The sequence below is a fragment of the Lissotriton vulgaris genome, chromosome 1_1, assembly GCF_964263255.1.
Source record: "Lissotriton vulgaris chromosome 1_1, aLisVul1.2, whole genome shotgun sequence".
Classification (NCBI taxonomy): Eukaryota; Metazoa; Chordata; class Amphibia; order Caudata; family Salamandridae; genus Lissotriton; species Lissotriton vulgaris.
The window spans coordinates 406,812,640-406,832,421 of NC_141685.1; the positions used below are offsets into that span (position 1 = coordinate 406,812,640).

At 45.0% G+C, this 19,782-nt stretch overlaps 1 protein-coding gene across 2 annotated transcripts in view; it reads right to left on the bottom strand.

Moving 5' to 3' along the window:
* The window catches only part of DHCR24 (24-dehydrocholesterol reductase), a 150,097-nt gene that overhangs the window by 111,891 nt on the left and 18,424 nt on the right, over nt 1-19,782 (bottom strand). For both annotated transcript variants that reach the window (XM_086952658.1, XM_086952662.1), the window contains one exon: nt 16,914-17,069. In XM_086952658.1, the coding sequence (XP_086808784.1) occupies nt 16,914-17,069 (156 nt within the window). The remainder of the gene's footprint in view (nt 1-16,913; nt 17,070-19,782) is intronic.

Below are 19,782 nucleotides of genomic sequence, written 5' to 3' on the forward strand. Positions count from 1 at the left end.
TGATGGAGTCACCTGGTCATCCGGCACAGGAACCTCTTCTACCGGAGCCGGAGAATGTCCCGAAGTCGTTGAAGGAACCTGCGTCAGAGATCGAACAGGAGAAACTGCAGGCGATGCCGATTTCTCCGGAGAAGCTGGATTCGAGGGAGAAGCTGGATCCGAAGGAGAAGGAGACACAAAGTCCTTACGGCGTTGATGGACTGTAGAAGCCAACTTCGGCGCAGTCTCTCTATCAGAATAATGTTTCGAAGAGTACCTCTCCTTCTTCTTATGCTTCTTGACTCTTGAAGCATGCCCCGACGTCGATCTCGAGCCAGACCTCGACCTGGAGCGAGACCTCGATCTTCTTCTTCCTCTTTTTTCTTTTATTTTTGCCATGAAGAGCTTTGCTTCTCTTTCTTTCAAGGCCTTTGGATTCATTTTCCTGCAACAGGTACATCCCTCGAGGTCGTGATCCGACGATAAGCACCAGACGCAGTCTTCATGTGGATAAGTAATGGACATATGTCCTCCACATTCCCTGCAGGGCTTGAACCAGGACTTCCTTGACGACATCCTTGCGAAGAAACAAGAAGAAGCACAGGAATACAGCCAGAAACACAAAGTATCAAGCCAAACAACGAAGCGTCCCAGAAAAACAGTTAGCATCGACGGCGCGGAAAAAGGGAACTGACGTCATCACGCCAACGAGGCTCCTTTATGGCTCCAGTGACGTCAGCGGAGTCGCGAGCGGAGCCAAGGTTCTACGACGTCGTCCACGTCGGCGTGGAGAGCTACAAAAAACTTCCGAATGCTGCTGGTGCAGGGGATGTTCACAAGGTGAGTAATCCACTGGCAGATGTATCCATCCGAATTCCAGGCTACTAGTGTGTCTGCAAAAGGGATTGTGCCATCCACTTACGTAGCCATTTAAACACATCTCATGGCCTGCCATTGCAGCCTGTGTGTGTGCAGCTTTAAGCTGCCCTTTCAACCTGTCAAAATAAACCTTTTGCCCGGCCCCAAACATTCCTTTCTAATGCATTTAGATAATGCGAAGGATCTTGTCTCGGGCTAGGAAAAGGAGGATATGCCCCAGGGACAGACCCAGATGCAGGCATTACCGTGTTCGGGCCAGTTGGCGCCGACAGCAGATCTGATGGAGTCACCTGGTCATCCGGCACAGGAACCTCTTCTACCGGAGCCGGAGAATGTCCCGAAGTCGTTGAAGGAACCTGCGTCAGAGATCGAACAGGAGAAACTGCAGGCGATGCCGATTTCTCCGGAGAAGCTGGATTCGAGGGAGAAGCTGGATCCGAAGGAGAAGGAGACACAAAGTCCTTACGGCGTTGATGGACTGTAGAAGCCAACTTCGGCGCAGTCTCTCTATCAGAATAATGTTTCGAAGAGTACCTCTCCTTCTTCTTATGCTTCTTGACTCTTGAAGCATGCCCCGACGTCGATCTCGAGCCAGACCTCGACCTGGAGCGAGACCTCGATCTTCTTCTTCCTCTTTTTTCTTTTATTTTTGCCATGAAGAGCTTTGCTTCTCTTTCTTTCAAGGCCTTTGGATTCATTTTCCTGCAACAGGTACATCCCTCGAGGTCGTGATCCGACGATAAGCACCAGACGCAGTCTTCATGTGGATAAGTAATGGACATATGTCCTCCACATTCCCTGCAGGGCTTGAACCAGGACTTCCTTGACGACATCCTTGCGAAGAAACAAGAAGAAGCACAGGAATACAGCCAGAAACACAAAGTATCAAGCCAAACAACGAAGCGTCCCAGAAAAACAGTTAGCATCGACGGCGCGGAAAAAGGGAACTGACGTCATCACGCCGACGAGGCTCCTTTATGGCTCCAGTGACGTCAGCGGAGTCGCGAGCGGAGCCAAGGTTCTACGACGTCGTCCACGTCGGCGTGGAGAGCTACAAAAAACTTCCGAATGCTGCTGGTGCAGGGGATGTTCACAAGGTGAGTAATCCACTGGCAGATGTATCCATCCGAATTCCAGGCTACTAGTGTGTCTGCAAAAGGGATTGTGCCATCCACTTACGTAGCCATTTAAACACATCTCATGGCCTGCCATTGCAGCCTGTGTGTGTGCAGCTTTAAGCTGCCCTTTCAACCTGTCAAAATAAACCTTTTGCCCGGCCCCAAACATTCCTTTCTAATGCATATGTCACCCCTTTACAGCAGTCTGCCAACGCAATCCTGAGGCTCAAGAACAAGATCAGCTGCCTCTCATTGAGTGTTGTTCTGCAAATATACAGGCAAAAAGCAGTGGCAGCAACAATTTACCATGCAGAATTATGGGGGTATAGCAAAAGCAAACAGCTACAAAAGATGGAAAACGCTTTCTTGAGATCGCTGTTACATAGGAGCCCTGGCAAACCACTTCTTCCCTTGTATATTGAAATGGGCTTGGTCCCTATTTCTGAGCTCATAGCTCTAGCCACAGTCCTGTTTTGGTTACGCCTAAACTGTAATTGCTACAGAGAGTCCAATCTGAGAGCACAGCTTGAAGTGTCCCCTGTAGGGAAAATCGACCATAATTCTGGGAAAGATATGCCAAGAAACCGGCCTCAATCATCTTTGGCTAGAGCCAGCCCACATTACCAGGACCACTGCTGCCATGGTCAAAGAAGCATTGCTACATACTAAACTCAAGGTGCGTATTGGCATAGCGTGCTTGTTGCTCTTAACTTGCAACTATCTGCACACAAAGCAGACCATGGCATGGAACAATAACTGAATGACATTAGCCCGGATGCGCTTTATACCTCAAATTCCACCTAGGCACTTTAACCATTAAAATGTATACAGCCAAATTCTCTAACAGCTGCATCAACTCTGAACTCTGATTACAAAGTGAGTGACAAGGTTTCAACAATACACTTTATACTAATTTTGTACCAGGACTAAGCATTTATGTACTAAATGGCTTATCCTACAGGTTAAACAATTTTTGACCACATCTTGCACAAAAGCACTAGAACTTTGCGCCAAATCAGAATTACAAACCATCCACAAGCCAGTGTCCATTTATATTATGGGAGCTTGATCTATCACAAGTAGGGCACAGACAGCCCTTACTACGGCTACTGATTAATGATGATCCTATTCAACTGGGACTGTTTTATTGGGGTTTAATTGATATATTTTGTGTAACTGGAAAGTTTACTGTTATTTTTAGCATCTTATGGCAAAAACATGCTAATTGCTACCCTCTTGCCTGGGTAATAAGAGCTGGACCTGCAACTTCATCTTGAACTAAGGACCAAGAGTAACTCCAAGGGCTAGTCTGCTGGCCTCCTGATCTGAAAGCCGCGGTTGGTGCTTTATGATTTTAGGAGTTATTTTGCAATATATTCTTTACAAATGTATTACTTTGGGTCTCCTGATTGGATTTGTGTCCCTTTGGTCTTGTTTTATTTATTCAATTCGGCTCTACTTTTTAAACCTGGTGTGGGACTCTATGTTTTCACTGTTTGAAGTGTTGCACAAAGATGTTACACATTGCCTCGAAGTTAAGCCTACCTGCTCTGTGCCAAACTACCAAAGAGGATGAGCACAGGTTAATTTGGGGTTTACTTATGCCTTAGCCTGACTAGGACTGTGGTTGCTCATTGGCCAGGGCTCACCCCCCAGTCAACCAGTAATCGAATTTCTAACAGATTTGCTCCTCCTTGCCTATTTTCCATGGCTTCTATGATAATATTGAATTGTGTTTAACCTGTTCCATGTGCCATTGTACAGATTCTTTTGTCTGCGTTGTGTTATAGATTTTAGATGCATACAGAAGTATATATGCAAATGAATAAATAATGTCAGCTGGTGCTGGAGCAGTTTTGGTCTTGGAAAAGAAGCATGTGTCAGTTTGTACACAACACAGTAAATCTCAAGAATTTAAAAGTCTGTTGAGAAGTCTCTTGTCCTAGCAACGATGGGATAATACCACAAGTGGAAAGGTGCACCCGGGAAATAGTCCATAAATATCCACAAAATATCTGTTGTATTCCTGGTTTGCTTTATATCCATTTATGTACAAAAACATCCAGCCAATGCGTTTCGTCTCATGAACTATGTCAGGGCTCATATACGTTGAATTCAAATTATTACATCTCTTTTTGTATCTGTGAGCTCAAATATCAGATCAATAAGTGTAAAATTCAAAATGAGTTATATCCTTCTTGTATACGAACGTCCAAATGCCATTCCAGTGTATTCTTCGTTAGTACGGTGTTATGGGTACAATAACCCCAGATCCGATACCTTCATACGTATCATAGCAGTCCCCAAGGAATTAAAAAGTACCCTAAGATTGGCTAGTTTCCCAAAAGTATGTCATATGAAGGATCTGGTCAAAGCACGGTTATACATAAATATACATTTCGTAAGCTAAACATATATGAATTAACTTTTTCAAGTTAACAAGTAAGAACCACTCTTACTGAACACATATTCGTGGCACACATCAATTCATGTCCCTGGTAGGAGTCCACTAATCTGAGACAAATGGAAATTGTGTTTCTCTGTAAGAAAAGGTCTACAGTAAGGGAATCCCTTCCTAGATTCATGAGCTTTGAATATGCCTTGCCACCATCATAATAAAACTAATGGCATATTCCATTCCTAACATACAGAGTTGGAAGTTCCCTGCATTCATGAGCTCACTGAAGAAATAGTGTTAATTTCTTTATAATTTCACAAGGCAGTTGGCTTTAAGGACTATATGAATGCTTACCACCAAAAAGAAAGAACTCCAGTAATTTTTCAGCTGAGCTGTGCAGACCCGCATTCTCAAAACAAACACTGAAAAAACCAACAGATCTGGGCCTTGAATAGTGTGTTCTTCTAATCAAACAATATGGAGGTACTAAGCACATGCATACAAATAACGTACTCATGTTAACATCCAGAGGCACATCTTCACTCATCTCATACAATATAAACTGCATACCCTCAACAAACAAGCATTTGCAATGCAATAGGTCTCGCATTAGGAAAGTTTGAGCTATTGGTATTGTAAATGACAAATTTTTATTTATGTGTTGGTTTTGAAAATAGCAAAATTAATAGCTTTGTCATTTACAATGCCAATAGTTATAACTTTCGCAAATGTGACACCTATAGCATTTGTAATGCAATATGTGTTGTATTTACATGACTTACATGTATTGTTAATACACATAACAATGGCTTTTAATTTTTTTATTATTAATACTTAGAAAAAAGTTATTGTAATTTATAATGGCACTAGCGTACATTTATGTAATTAACTTTTGTGAAGATTATGTTCAGTGTATTTTATTGAGACGAAAATCCAAGAACAGAAGTGAAATATTAACATCTTTTTGTGGGCTTGAAAAAAGTACAGACGGACAGGAGGACGGTGTTGCAGCAGCTGAGATGGGGCTCGGGAGCATAGAGTGTGGCGTAACAGGACAGTGGGGGAATGGTTGGGTTGGGGGGGGATGTGAGCCTTAGGTTCGGAGCTGCCGTCTTTGGAGGGGGTGGGGTTGGGTTTGGGTCTAGGCATGGTTTATCGTCCTGGGGCTCATGTGGAAGGGTGCAAGGGGGGGGACACCGTGCTTAGGCAGCCTGGGGAGGAGGCAGCGAGGAGTTTTTATTGCTGAGTTAGGGGGAGCTCAGCAGGTGTATTTCTGCTGCTTTGGCCCCTGGAGGTTCGTGGTTAGGATGGAGGAGACTGATTGGGGGTTGGGACGGAGGGGCACCTGGGTGTGCAATGGGGCGTGCTTTGAAGTGAAAAACGTGAACAGGGATTGTGTAGCTCTCCTCACACCGCACAAAATATTTTAACATTTGTAACGTTTTATTATTAAAATACCTTTTGCCTTGATAATACCAAAGAGACACAGCAGGAAGTCATGGACTCATGCGTGGCGTGCACAATCCCGGGCGGAAGTCAGGCAGGCCGGGGGCGGGACGTCAAGACACACCAGAAGCCCAGGCGGGAGCCTACCCAGCACTGGGACGTATGGGCAGGAGGAGAAGGGCGGCTGGCGCTAGCGGGGCTCCCGTGAGGTAAGAGAGCCCTGCACCGAAGGAAGAGACCGCCGCCGCCTGCGAAGAGCCCTCGCATGGAGAGCTGGAGACGAGTACCGGTGAGTGGGGGCCTTTGCTGAGCTGCGAGGGCGGGGGGCATGTGTGTGTGCGCGTGCGGCGGCGGGGGGCTCTGTATGTGTGTGAGCCTGCGTGCGTGTATGTGTCTTGGAGTCTGTGTGTATGCGTGTGTGTATGCGTGTGTGTGTGTTTAAAAGAGGCCGATGACTGTGGGGGTGTGTGTGAGCGGGCGAGTGTCTGTCTGTGTGTGTGTATGCGCACGCATGTTGCTGAGAATGTGGACGGAGCCGAAGTGCGCGTTCTCGCAGGCAAATCCAGCAGCAGAAGCGCGTGCCAACCTCCTGTCCCAAATTCCCCCGAGACGGACGGCTATACGTCTCTAGCTTGACGCATCCTTCGGATGCTACTCCAGCGAGACCTAAAAAGGAAAACATCAATGATGGGGAAATAACACTTAGTTCTGTGAAACTCTTCACATGCCACTTCCTGCAACCAGATCAACCACATTTCGCTTCAAATACACAATTAGGACTTCACAGATGAAATTGCTGATTTCCTCACAACCTTATCTGTTCAAAACACACACCTCCTCCGAGACTTCGACACCAGTGTTGACTCAAACCACAAAGAAAACAAGAAGACCCTCCTCAACATTATCAGTACACTACTTGGAGAATTAGACAGCATTAACATCCCTTCCTCTACCTATCCCATTGCGCAGCATCCCACAACCGCCATCCTTCAACTCCCACTCTCAAATCTTTAACTACCTCAAACGTATCTTCTATGAATATTTTCTTACACTCATTACCTTTTCAAATCCCTCCCATGACAACTAGCCAAATTCTCCCACTCTTGAAAACGTCCACTCATGATCCAGATGACCTTGTGAGCTATGGGCATATTACTTATCTCCCCTTCAGCGGTAAGACTGCAGAAAAAGCAATCTACACTCAACTCTGGCAAAGCATCAATGCTGTCCTAATTCATTTAGACATGACAGTCAAGCACCTACATGCATCTCAATCTCCCCGAGACCAAATTCTTCCTACTTGACAACAAATACAGACAACTACTCATCCAAACCTAGCTCAGTGACATGTACTTTAAACTGGAGATGCCTCTTTCCCACACTGTTGGTTTCTCCTCTTTGGAGGCAGTCCACTGTAACCACATGCCTCCCAGCACTGTGGGTCGCACCTACTTTTTTGCATTTCACTCTGCTTCTTGGCTGGTTTATCAATTTGCCCTTTTTCATTCCAGCGCTTCAAGCGAGTAAAAACATTCTACTGATTCAGATTCCCCACAATCGTTTTTTGGCATCACAGGGATGTATGTGCTTATTTTGGTAAATGGTCTTAAGGTCTTCTTGGGCTCATACCAATTAGGAGTCCTGTTGATAGTCCAGTTATCAACACCACTGACTAATTACGCAAATCCAATTAAATCTCTATCTAAACTTGTTATCTGTGAGTCACTCTTCTGTGCACAGAACAAAAACACTTTTGCAATTCATTGTACATCGTTTAAAGAAATTAGGTTGACTGGGGTGTAAGCCTTTGCCAAGCAGCAACGACAATCCTCGTCAGGACCAGGCACAAGTCAACCTTAATTTAACTAATAAAACAAGACCAGAATGACAAAAATGCACATAGTAGAACCAGAGCAATGAAATTTCAAAGGTTTTAGTATAAATAGTGCCAAAAAGCCCGAGGTTCTAACTGTGGTTATCTGGTTGTGCCTGAAAGGGACAAAGTCACAAGTTTAGGCCGACAGCGATAGAACATGGGCCACTAGAGGGACCCACTTAGGTCCGCTGACTAAAGTACCTTAAATCCTGCTAGGTGGGGTTGCTTTGAGAAACTTTGCGTCATCCGGTGTCAGTTCCAATGAAGATGTGTGCGAGGCTTTACAAGGCTTAGAGTCGTTTTGCGTCAGTTCAGGGGGAACAGTGGGGGCTAGCTTGGCTGGGCTTTGCATCAGTTTCAATGAGCTGGCAGCTGTGTGGTGAGGCTCTGTGTCGCTTGTCTATTCTGATGAGGCAGGCAACTGTGCGGTGAGGCTTTGCGGGACTTCACATCGCTTCGCATCAGTTCCGATAGGGACCACAATTGGACTTAGCAGAGCACCTTCAGGCCCACTTCCAAGGGTACTTGGGAGCACAGGTCTCATAGATGACAGTGTCCAGGTGCTGGGTTCAAGGTTATTGGAAACTCGTGTCTCCGAGGCTTCTAATCAGGAGGCCAGCAAACTAGCCCTTAAAGTCACTCTTGGGTTCAGAGTTGCAGGTCCAGTCCTTCTCACCCAGGCAAAAGAACAGCAGGCAACAGGTCAGTACAGAAGGGTAGCAGTCCATCAGAGCAGTAGTCCAGCAGTAGTCCTTTCAGCAGCACAGCAGTCCTTCCAGGCGAAGTATCCACAGGTCCAGAAGTGTACTGAAGATTTAGTGCATGAGGTTCAATATTTATACCAGTTCTGGCTTTGAAGTGGGAGAAACTTCCTGAGGCATGCATTTGAGGTGCACAGATGCCCTGCCTTCCTTTCCCTGGATCCTGACTAACTACAAGGGTATGCAGTCCTTTGAGCGGCAGCAGGACACAACCTATTCAAGTGTAAGCGGGACTGTGCCCAGCTGCTCCTTCCCATCCTGCCAGTGATGGCCCATCCAGGCACACCAAAGTTTCCTATTGTGTGTGGCTGTCTAGGAGGAATACACAAAGCCCAACAGTTTGCAACAGCCAGTCATGTTACAGCCTCCCAGAAACCACAATGTTGAGTCCAAAACACTGCAGCACAACCCATCAAGGGCCCGATGAAATTAAACCAGTACAGTTCTCTCCCAAATGGAACTACACTTGCTCCCTGCATATCTGCATCATTTTCAAGTTTAGTTTCACCATCTACAAGGCCACAATGAAAGGCCCCCTCTGCCCATGTGGCTAACAAACTAGTCAAATCAGGTAGATCTTCATACACCGTAGCTATGCCAGAGTAAAAAAGCACAGAAAAACATGAAACAGGTTTTCTCCAATTATGCACCCAGGATCTGTAACAATATCCCAGTAACCATCAGAACAGCCCTAAACTACCTTCGATCAATTCAATTCAAAAGTTAGAGACTCAACTCTTCAAAAAACAAAAATCAGCCTTGACATGTTAAAATGTCCTTTTCATTCTACTGACTTGAGTAGCCCCCTCCCTCCACTCTGTAAATGACTGTGCATCATACTCTTGCCTCCCAGCCGTGCACAGTGCTTGGTTACCTTTGTCTAGGTGTGCACTATGCAATAATCTGCACTGATCCAATGCAGTGGTCTTTTTTTATTGGTTAAGTTAAAAAGAAAAGAAATATAACGTAAAGAATCATGTAGGTCTGCCCAGAAAGAGCAGCTGTCTGCAACACATTTTTTTAGACTAACATACACAAAGAGTGGGCCCTAGCTTGGCACTAGAAATATATTTTATGACCTCATGCTATTGGTTTTTATATGGCTGTATCTTTCAGGCTTCCACTGCAATGCTTCAGGGACTATTTTACATCTAAAAAGTATACTCAGGGGGTATGTTTGAGCCTGGACAGATAGCAGATTTGTGATCACCGAGCTTCCCGTCCATTCCTTGGGGACCCTCCGCCAGCATCGGGGACCCCAGAGTGTCTCCACATACTCCAGCAGGTTCTGGGGCCAATGGACCTATGGGAGTCTCCGAAACGCAGCCCCAGGCCTATGAGACAGTGGGCCAGACTTAATCATTCCAGATGGCCCTCCATGTGGGGAACAGACTGCCTATGGGATGGGACCATTCACACCGCACCGCCACACATCTGCCAGGCCCCCAACAGCAGTAACACCCAGAGCTCCCTGTAACCATCTACAATGGAGGGGAAAACAGCGGCGGTCAACGACCAATCCATCATCAAGAACTTTCTCAACCAAAAGGTCCAAGAGTTTAAGGACATTAAACCACCAGCACAACCTCCTTGCCCTCCAACAGGATGTTGATGGCCTTGGGTACCATGTGGTGCAGACTGAACAAACATTGGGCAAGCGAAGACCTACAGCGACGGATCCTTTACCTAGAAGCCCAAAGAATTATCCTCCAAGAGAGGTGCGAGGACTTAGAAAAAGGGTGACGCTGAAACACCATCCGTAGAATCCCAGCTACTGTCTGTGATGCTGATGTCCCTCAATACCTCTCTGACCTCTTTGATGCCATCCTAGAGCGCAATGCAGGGGCACCAAATCCTAGAGAAAGAGTGCACAGAGTGGTGCCTCTTCGCTCAGCCTGGGGTTCTCGCTTACATACCCAGCTGCAAAAATGCAAAGGAAATCATGTCCTAAGTCCGCCAGGACCACAGTGATAAACCTTCTCAGTCTCAACCCACACCCTGCGGCACCAGCTGGCATGGAATGCGGGGTAGTGAGCGGCTTCGCAGCCCCAGTCTCAAAGAGATTGGGCATAGTAAGGCCTAGTGCAGAGAGCACTAACGTAAAACAGGCATGGAGGACACCCAAACCCCGACTGGCCCGCAGGTCAAGGCAGCGGACACTCCGTGAGCAGAAAAATCACACTAGCGACATGGAGGGACCCTGGAGTTGTCTGCAAAGTGCGACCCTAGCTCACAGACACTAGATGCTTGGCGTACACGCCATTGACAAACAGACTATTCTTACTTTTTGGCAGTGCAATGCATTTATGCATGCATTGATCTTATTCTCCTTGAAAAAGGCCTGGAGCATGTCATAGCTGAAGCAGACCAGCACCCCCAATCCCTCTCCAATCATGGTCCTGTCACCCTGGCTCTCCACAAGGGCGATGGCGGGAAGCCACAGCGTGGATGCTGGTGCTCAATGACTCCCTCCTCCGTGACTCAGTTGTGATAGCAAAAATTCAAAAGACACTCACCTAACAACTGACACGACAACACGCAAGATATGGACAATCAGGTGGCCTGGGATGGTAGTGTGGCTCGCTGGTTAGAGGCGGCAGACGCGAGAGCAGAGGACGGCCCGGGACCAGGGTTCGATTCCGGGCGCGGCAGGTTTCTGGACCAGGGTCAGCGGACTCGATAATTCTCTCGCCTCGGTGCCTACTCTGATCAGCGATCACACTCGGCAACTCTGGGCATTAGCTTGCCTCATCTTCACTAACGGCCCCACCAGACCGCCGGGGATGCCTGGTCTCACCCTGGAGATACCCATTAAGGGACCATCTCTCAGGGAAGCCAGGAAGGGTTTCGCAGCGGTCGAAGCGCCTTGGGACCCTACGGGTAAGTAGTGCGCTATATAAATGCCAATACATTTACATTTACATACATACTCAAGGCAGTCGTTAGGGGCCACTTCATCCAGGAGGCAGCAAGGCATGCGGCCTCACTAGATACAAAGGGACCACAGAACTAATGACCCCCGAACAGCAACTTAAACACTCTGACTAGGAGAAATGGGCCAGCTCTGTACACTGGAGCAAGCTCCAACCTTTCTGGTCCTATTAGCAATCCCTCTATACGACCAACGCCTTCGGTAAAGAGACATTCCTGAACTGGGTCACCCTCCCCAGGCTCTCTGCATCCTTGAACTTGACACCCCATAGCGGAGGCTGAAATCCTCACAGCCATAGGCCAACGGAGGCTCTCCAAAGCCCCAATCCCAGACATCTTCACCCTGTTATTTTATAAGCACTCCCCAACTCCTCTCAGTCCTCACTGAGTTTCTCACCACAGCAACATCATTTTAATAGACAACCATCTCCAAAAGAATTTGGGAATCCACCTCATACGCCTGCCCTCTCTACCTGCGCCACCCGCAGCTTTGAATCTCTCCTGCGTGAAACCAGAAAATTTTTGCTTGCATGGAGAAATATCTCTCTTCTGGGTAGGATGCATTGTGGCCCTCAATATGACCCTTCTACCCCACATCCTATACTTTTTCCTATTACTGCAATTCCCATGCGGATCCCCAAAGACAAGATTGCGTGCCTTGAAACTGCCCCTGTATGGCCTACATATTGGGGAGGAGGGTGAGGGGCAGGGGGAGGTCATCACTCTAGATTAGCCTGCACCAACTCTCAGGAAGGGGAAGTCTCAGAGTGCTGCATTTGCTCTGTTACTAGCAGGCTTCCCAATTATGCTACATGATCGAATGGTTGAAGGTGAAAACTAACAAACACTGGAACTTCAATGACCAGAACCTGGTGTCTAGACTTTTGGGCAAGATCACATGGGTCCCCAAGCCCTTGAGAGGTCCACCTTCATACATCTCCCCTCATCACTAAAGCCACCCTAGCTGTTTGGGACTAGATTGCCATTAGGATGGACATTACCTTCTTACCTTCTCCTCCTCACTCCCATCCTGGTCAACCCGGAGTTCTTACTGGGACTCTCACATATGGAGAGAGAAAGGCTACTTCACCCTCTAGGACTTCTTTACGGGAGACCAATTAAAGGCCTTGAGGAACTTAAACTAGACTATGGGATTTCAGAAACTGAGAGATTCCCTTATATCCAGCCCTGTCATTTGTTCTCCCACTCTATTGTTAAACCGAGGGCCACCAGGAAGCTTTCTCCCTTCAAACTTTACCTCCAACGCCACCTCCTCTAAGAGTCTAGTCTCCAATATCTATTGCCTCCTCAATACACGGACATCGCCACCCAAACACCATACTAATTACACTGACAAGGGGACCTGCAGCTCACCCTAAACACCAGATAACAACAAGAAGCATTCCTCCATAACACTGAGTTTGCGAGACACAAGCAGGGCAGGGAAATTCTTTACAAAATGTTGAATTGCTGGCATTGCACTCCCCCTCCTGCCTGCACACTATCAGTGTGGCCTACCTGGCAGCAGGTTAGCGTGGTTGAGGGGACAGCGGTACTCTTTAACATCCTATGGTCCCAAACCCTTCGATTGTGGCCTTTTGGGAAGCTATATTCCATGCAATCTCCCAGGGCTACAAACGCAACAAACTTCCTGAATTTGCTGTCTTAGGAAGACTTGCTGTTGGGTTTTTACTATCTCCACTCCACAGTAAGCCAGCGCACTTCTCACATCTTTCTGGCCACAAAACATGCAATCCATTCTCATTTGGAGAACCCCACCACTCATACAAACGAGCACTGGCTTCACAAATGGTGGCTCTTTTTGAGCCACAAGAAGATTGCCGACATAGTGGACAAATCCCAGCTCTTTCAAAAACGCGGGGGTTGTCATCAACCACGTTGATACGCTGTTATTGCAAGCATTGTCTGTATGCCTTTAAATGTAAAACTTCAATAAAACCATTGAAACATAAAAAGTATACTCAAATATAAATATATGCAAGCATTGTATACATAAATCAATCCCTTTTAGCTTTCTTTTTTCTCCTTAATACGTCTTTTTTAATTGATATTGATTGTTATTTCTGGGTCAGGACTCGCCAAATAGTCTGACCCTAACAGCTGCTAGCTTTTACTTTTTACCTAGGCACTGCCATTTTAGGTTCGAAAGAGGGGATTCTAATTTCCTCCCGCTTCTCCTCATTGTTGCCGGGACCAAGAGTTTTAAAAAACTTTCAGCTTCCAACATCCACTCTTTTTTTCTTAATTTAAGTTACCAGTGCTACTGCGGCCATGTACTATTTTTTTCTTTTTTAAGTTGATGGCAAGAATATCTTCAGAATAATACTGCTGTGTCACAGAAACAATGCAATAAAATAATAAAGGCTTTTGTTTCGGTGTGAAATGAAGATCTAAAAAAGGTACATCATTAGGTCTGGATTTAATTTGCTAATGTACATATGCGCAAGCATGTGTCTGGATATGCTACAACAGTGAAGCCATACCTATTGCCTTTGCCAATGCTTTCTTTTCTATATCACCAGTTTCAGGATTTAACCTTGCAGAGTTTATTCGACAAAGGTCATAAATCTAGATGATGTTTGGCTGGGGAAAAGATCTTCAGAAAAATATAAATTGTTAAAATGAAGCACAGCATCATGGAAGTGCACAATATATAGACGTTCTGTTTATAACAGACCTGGGCAGATCCAGCATCTGGCCCAGATTTTAGTATAGCCACCCCGGACGGCTATCATGTGATTAGACTAGACAGATCATCCGGCAAAAGGGGCGGCGGACTAGCCATTATACACCGAGCCAATTTAGCTATAAAAACAGAACCATTAGATTGCGATTTTGCTGATGTTTTAGGTTTCACTATTACTCTCTCTCCTATACAAACCTTCAAGGGAACTCTGTTGTATCGACCACCTACCTCACGCATACCCTTCTTGAAATCCCTTAATTTCCTATTAGAACCAGTAGCTGCCAATTCGGACTACACAATATTGGGAGACTTTAATTTTCATTTAGAAAATCTTGCAGATAAAGACTCGGCCACTCTTATCTCGGACTTCTCGGCCGCTGGCTTAGAACAGCGGGTCTCCTCAGCCACTCATCAAGCAGGCCACATCCTGGATGGCTTATTTACAAACAATTCTCATATGACTTACCCTACAGTGTTCCCGCTTATATGGAGTGAAATTTACTATCTTAGTCAGGAATCATAAAAATGTATCGCCTCCCATTCGCCCCCAGATTAAATGTCGCGACTGGAAAAACATTGATCCCACCGATTTACATAATACCTTGGAGTCCACGAGACCAGAAGACATATCTGATCCACATGAAGCATCTAATAACTATGGACCTTGGCTGAACAATGCCTTTAACCACTTAGCACCTAACATAAAGATGCGGCCAAACCGCACTAAACCCTCCGCGCCGTGGTTCTCTGAACCACTAAGGCTTGAAAGACAACGATGCCGAAATTTGGAGAGGCGTTGGCATATGAAATACGACAACAATGACAGAGATACATACGAGAAAGCTTTGTCAAGCTACAAAAAACTCATAATTGCAGAAAAATGTAACTTTTATAGTACACGAATAGAACAAGCTCAAAACCCGAGCAAACAGCTATATCAGGTGGTTAAAAAATTAGCCAATCCACCAGCTCTTGCCACCACAGAGCAGTCTCAAATTTTCTGCAATAAGGTAGCGGAATTTTTCAAGGCAAAGGTCAAAGACATCTTTAACAACTTTACTAAAAGAACTATTACTGATTCAGCCTGCTTGGAGATCCCTCTCACGTCCCATAAGCCAACCTTTGAGGCTTTCTCCCCACTATCCCAACTGTCTATGAAAGAACTTATGAACACTGTTAAGTCAGGATCACCTTTGGATCCATGTCCCCCATTCATCCTCAAACCATTATCCAATCTGATAGCCCCGGTGCTCACTAACATCTGTAATGCCATGTTTCGGACAGGGGACTGACTACCCCTCAATCTGGAAGAAGGCCAATGTAAAACCTCTCTTAAAAAAAAAAAAAAAAAAAAAGACGACCCTAAATCCATTAGAGCCTAAAAGCTATCGCCCTATTGCCTCGCTTCCCTATCCATCAAAATGTTTGAAAAGGCAATGAACTTACAGCTGTCGAACTATATTGATCAGAACGATCTGCTGGATGACACCCAGTTTGGGTTCAGGAAGGGCCACGGGACTGAGACTGCTCTAATAAAGGCAGCAGAGGAGGTCAGGATAATCATGGACCACTGTTGGATTTGTTTGCAGCCTTCGACACAGTCGATCATACCATCTTGAGCGACCGTGTCGCTGCAATAGGCATTCAGGGCAAAGCCAAAGCCCTCCTGGCATCCTTCCTGGCTGATAGAGAGCAGTCTGTGAAGATGGGGAGTTATTACTCTCCTGATTTCACTCTGCCTTGTGGAGTCCCTCAAGGCTCCTCGCTAAGTACGACACTTTTTAACATCTACGTGTCGGACTTGGCGAGGGTGATCAAGTCATTTGGTATTGGACTGACCTCATTCGCTGACGACACCCAGCTGGTCCTGGCGATCCACAAAAATAGAGGAGCAGTGGCCGCTAACCAGGAGGGTATGAGAGCCATCAGTACCTGGATGGATCAGAATTGTCTAAAGTTAAATTCTGACAAGACTGAGGTCATGGTATTTGGTGCGCTGACCCAGTCTTGGTCCCCAGTTTGGTGGCCTTCGGAGTTAGGAACCCCTCCATCACCAGTATCCAAAGTTAGGAATTTGGGGGTTCTATTCGACAACAAGCTAGCTTTGGTCAGCCATGCCAACGCAGTGGTCTCAGCCTCCTTTTTTACCCTAAGAATGGTAAAGAAATTGCTTCCATTTCTTCCCCCAAATGCAGGCAAGACCCTAATGTCCACTTTGGTATTGTCCAAGATGGACTATTGCAATGGCCTACTGTTGAACGCGCAGGAGCAAGTTTTGAACAAATTACAGCTTGTCCAAAATGCTGCCGCAAGGATTCTAACCGGCACACCGAAGTATTCATCTATTTCTCCCATCATTCGTCAACTACATTGGTTGCCGGTTAGAAGCCGCACGAAGTTTAAGGCCTTGTGTATCACATATAAGGCATTGAACAACATTGGACCAGATTTTTTAAAAAGGACATTTGTGTTTACACGCCTAGTCGAACATTACGTTCATCTGCAGCCCAACAGCTTCAAATCCCACGCACAAAAAAAGCCACATGGGGAGACAAACGCTTTGTGGTTGCCGCTTCTAAACTGTGGAACATGCTCCCTCCCTACATCAAACTTAGCCCATCACTGCTAACATTCCGAAAGCATCTTAAAACCTGGCCTTTTAATCAGTAAACTCCCAACCCCTTTGCAATCTGTAAGCTCTAGCGCAGAGACACCGGAAGGTATTTGTGCGCTATAGAAATTTTATAAATAAATAAAAATAAATAAATATTTGATAAAGCGACCTTAGACTTTGTTATACTGTCAATGCAAGACTTACCCTTTTGTTTGTATCCACCTCCAAAATATCCATTAGATTTATCATTATGTTCTTATGCGTCTTCTTGTACTTCCCAACACGTAGAGACACAGTTAACCAGCCCGGCCTGCCAGTACACATGTGCGTTTTACTCCCTTGGTTCTTCCACTCGCGAACCTATAAATTGAAAAAAGAATTAACTAGCTTGTATAAGAGTCGTAATTTTCCATAAGAACTTATTGATCCGAACAAGGTTTACTCTTAATACATATGAAGACTATGAAAAACGTACAGTGTCTGCTGAGTTCATTTGAATTTACTATCACTACACTGCAAATGTCTTATATACCACTCTAAAGCACACGTCTATACAACAAGCGTAGATGGAAATACATTGTTTGATAGAACTTCAGCTCCCACTGACAGAGGAAGAAACAACTGTTTTGACAAGCTTCCTAAATTTGGAATATTGTTATCCCTCCATGCCTAAAGCAGAAGACCAACCCAAAGTTTGATCCCCCGGGGGAGGTGATGAAAGACCTTCCTGGTTTTACATCTTAAAGGTGGGTAGCAATATAAGGTATGAGCATTGGGATCAAACTTCGGCAGTCACCTGGGAATTGTCCTTTAAGAACGACTGTTGACACCTTTGAAGTCAGCAGGTCCCAGAAACTGCAGACACTAGCAGGGTAGGGAAACCATGGTATTAAAACTCTAAAATCACCACATTAGTTTAGGCCCATTCAGGGCTAGTGTACGCAGTTACATCCAAGTTTAGATGTCAAATAGACAAGTCAGCTATGTTGCTTTCATCGGTTACATAGGAGATCAGGATATTATCCTTTGGTGATTCCTGCTGGCGACCTGCTAAAAGAAGGACATACCACAAAGTAGTCAAACCAGAGAGTATAGAAAACACTATGAACTGTATTGAGCCCAACGTTATTTGAGATCTTGTGTCTCCAGGAAGAACTCTCTAACCATCTAGATTTATAGAGCACAAACCTACAACCCACACATGTACAGCAAAAATTGAATGTTACAATGGAAGACCAAAAAGCCTGGTCTTAAAAAGAATTTCTGAATGTCAGCAAACCCGATTTTTCACTTAACCGTTGGGGAAATTCTTTCCACCATTTTGGACCTAGAACTCTAAAGGATATTCCTCCAAATTTGAATTTATTAAATCTAATTATTGAAAGAAAATATTCCCTAAGAGTAGACAGCAAGGTGGCCTTCAGTTCATAAGGTTTCTCAATAAACAGAAAGGATGATCAAGGTGGACTATTTTATGAATAATAGTGACTGGAAAAAAAACAAAATTCTAACTGAGAGACAATTCAGGTTTATAGACCAAATACATTCTTTAGTCAACATGGTTACTCAGATTTCTTCTTCAGGTCACTCAATCAGCAACTGAAGATTGATTGTGTCAAAGCAAAACAACACAAGAAATGCAGCAATAGAAACTCACAAAAGCTGGTATTCCTAGCAATAGAGAAAAGAAAAGAAAAGAAAAGAAAGAAAAATTACACTATGCACCAGTGACACCCTCACAGAGCCTGAAACAGTGAATAGTTTATTTCAGTCGATAGTAAGACTTAAACATATTAAATAGGGTAGTCAGCACCACACAACAATGCATATTTCAGGAATCAGAAACATTTGCTAGCAAATGATTAGGGTATGGATGATTGGGATGGTGCTTTAGCAATTGGCAGGGTCAGTATGCCAGTGGTTGAATCCTCACTTGGCAGTCTACTGGGACTAGGCACGTGCTAAAGAGAATTGTGAAATTCTTTGAATATATGTCCTCCACATTCCATTCAAACTACACATGGCATAATTGTTTCTCTTTCCTATTCATAGGAGTTAGTTACATCTAGTTGTGGAGACATAATCTAGACTAGTCATGGCATCACAGTTTTTTTTTTCAATTCCAAGTGCTTTTAGATGATTCTAGTTATTGTCGGGTTAGCGTTCCAGAACTTAGCAGCATGTATACAGAAAGTGGTTCAACTGACGTGTTTCTTCTTATAAGTAGTGATAGTAAACTGCCGCTCCAACATTTGGATAAAAACTTGGCCTTTGCAGTTGTTGGCTCTAGGAGTGCTGCACTTGTTCCTGAAAGCAGAACATTTTGTGATAAGAAGTCAATCAAATGCTTCACTGGCCAGATAAATTAGATTATTATGCTGAACATGTAGTAGCTGCCTTGCTACAGTGCATCGGATTCTATGTCAGGACCGGAGGCTAGGATTATGCTATTGTTTCTTCACTGTATTGACTATCAGCAGCGAAGAAAGAACAAGTGGTATGTTATCCTAAAGCTTCTGTGGGAATGCTAGTTATGGGAAATGGATTCACATGAGGAAGAAGGCACTACCTGTGGCATGCACATCTCATGGCTTGATTTACTCTGGGATCCAGGGATAGGCTGGATCCATGATCAGCACAAGATCTCAGTTCTGTCAATGTCATTGGTTAAGTACCAGGTTCCTGGGTCCAGACTATCGAGGATGGGTAGTTCTTCCAAACTCCGCATGTCAGGATCTCAATTTCGGATGAAGTAACATAACGCTCATTTGTCAGGCTCCGTTGGTTGATGGCTTGTTGAACCTTGATCTTTCAAGATCCATTGCACTCCAAGTTTCAGGATGGTTTGACTTACATTGGAATAGGTGAAGCACGTCCGGTCGAACAATTTGATGAGAACTAATATTGGGCTGAGATAGACATCAAAGCAAAGTGGAGCAATGTTTGAGGTGTTCCTCCATTGCTTTTGAATGGTAGACATGTGAATGGAGTTCATAAGATTATGCTTAATACATTTGAAAAGTGCTGCAGCAATAAATGATGGACGGAATGTTGAATGAATCAAACATTCGCC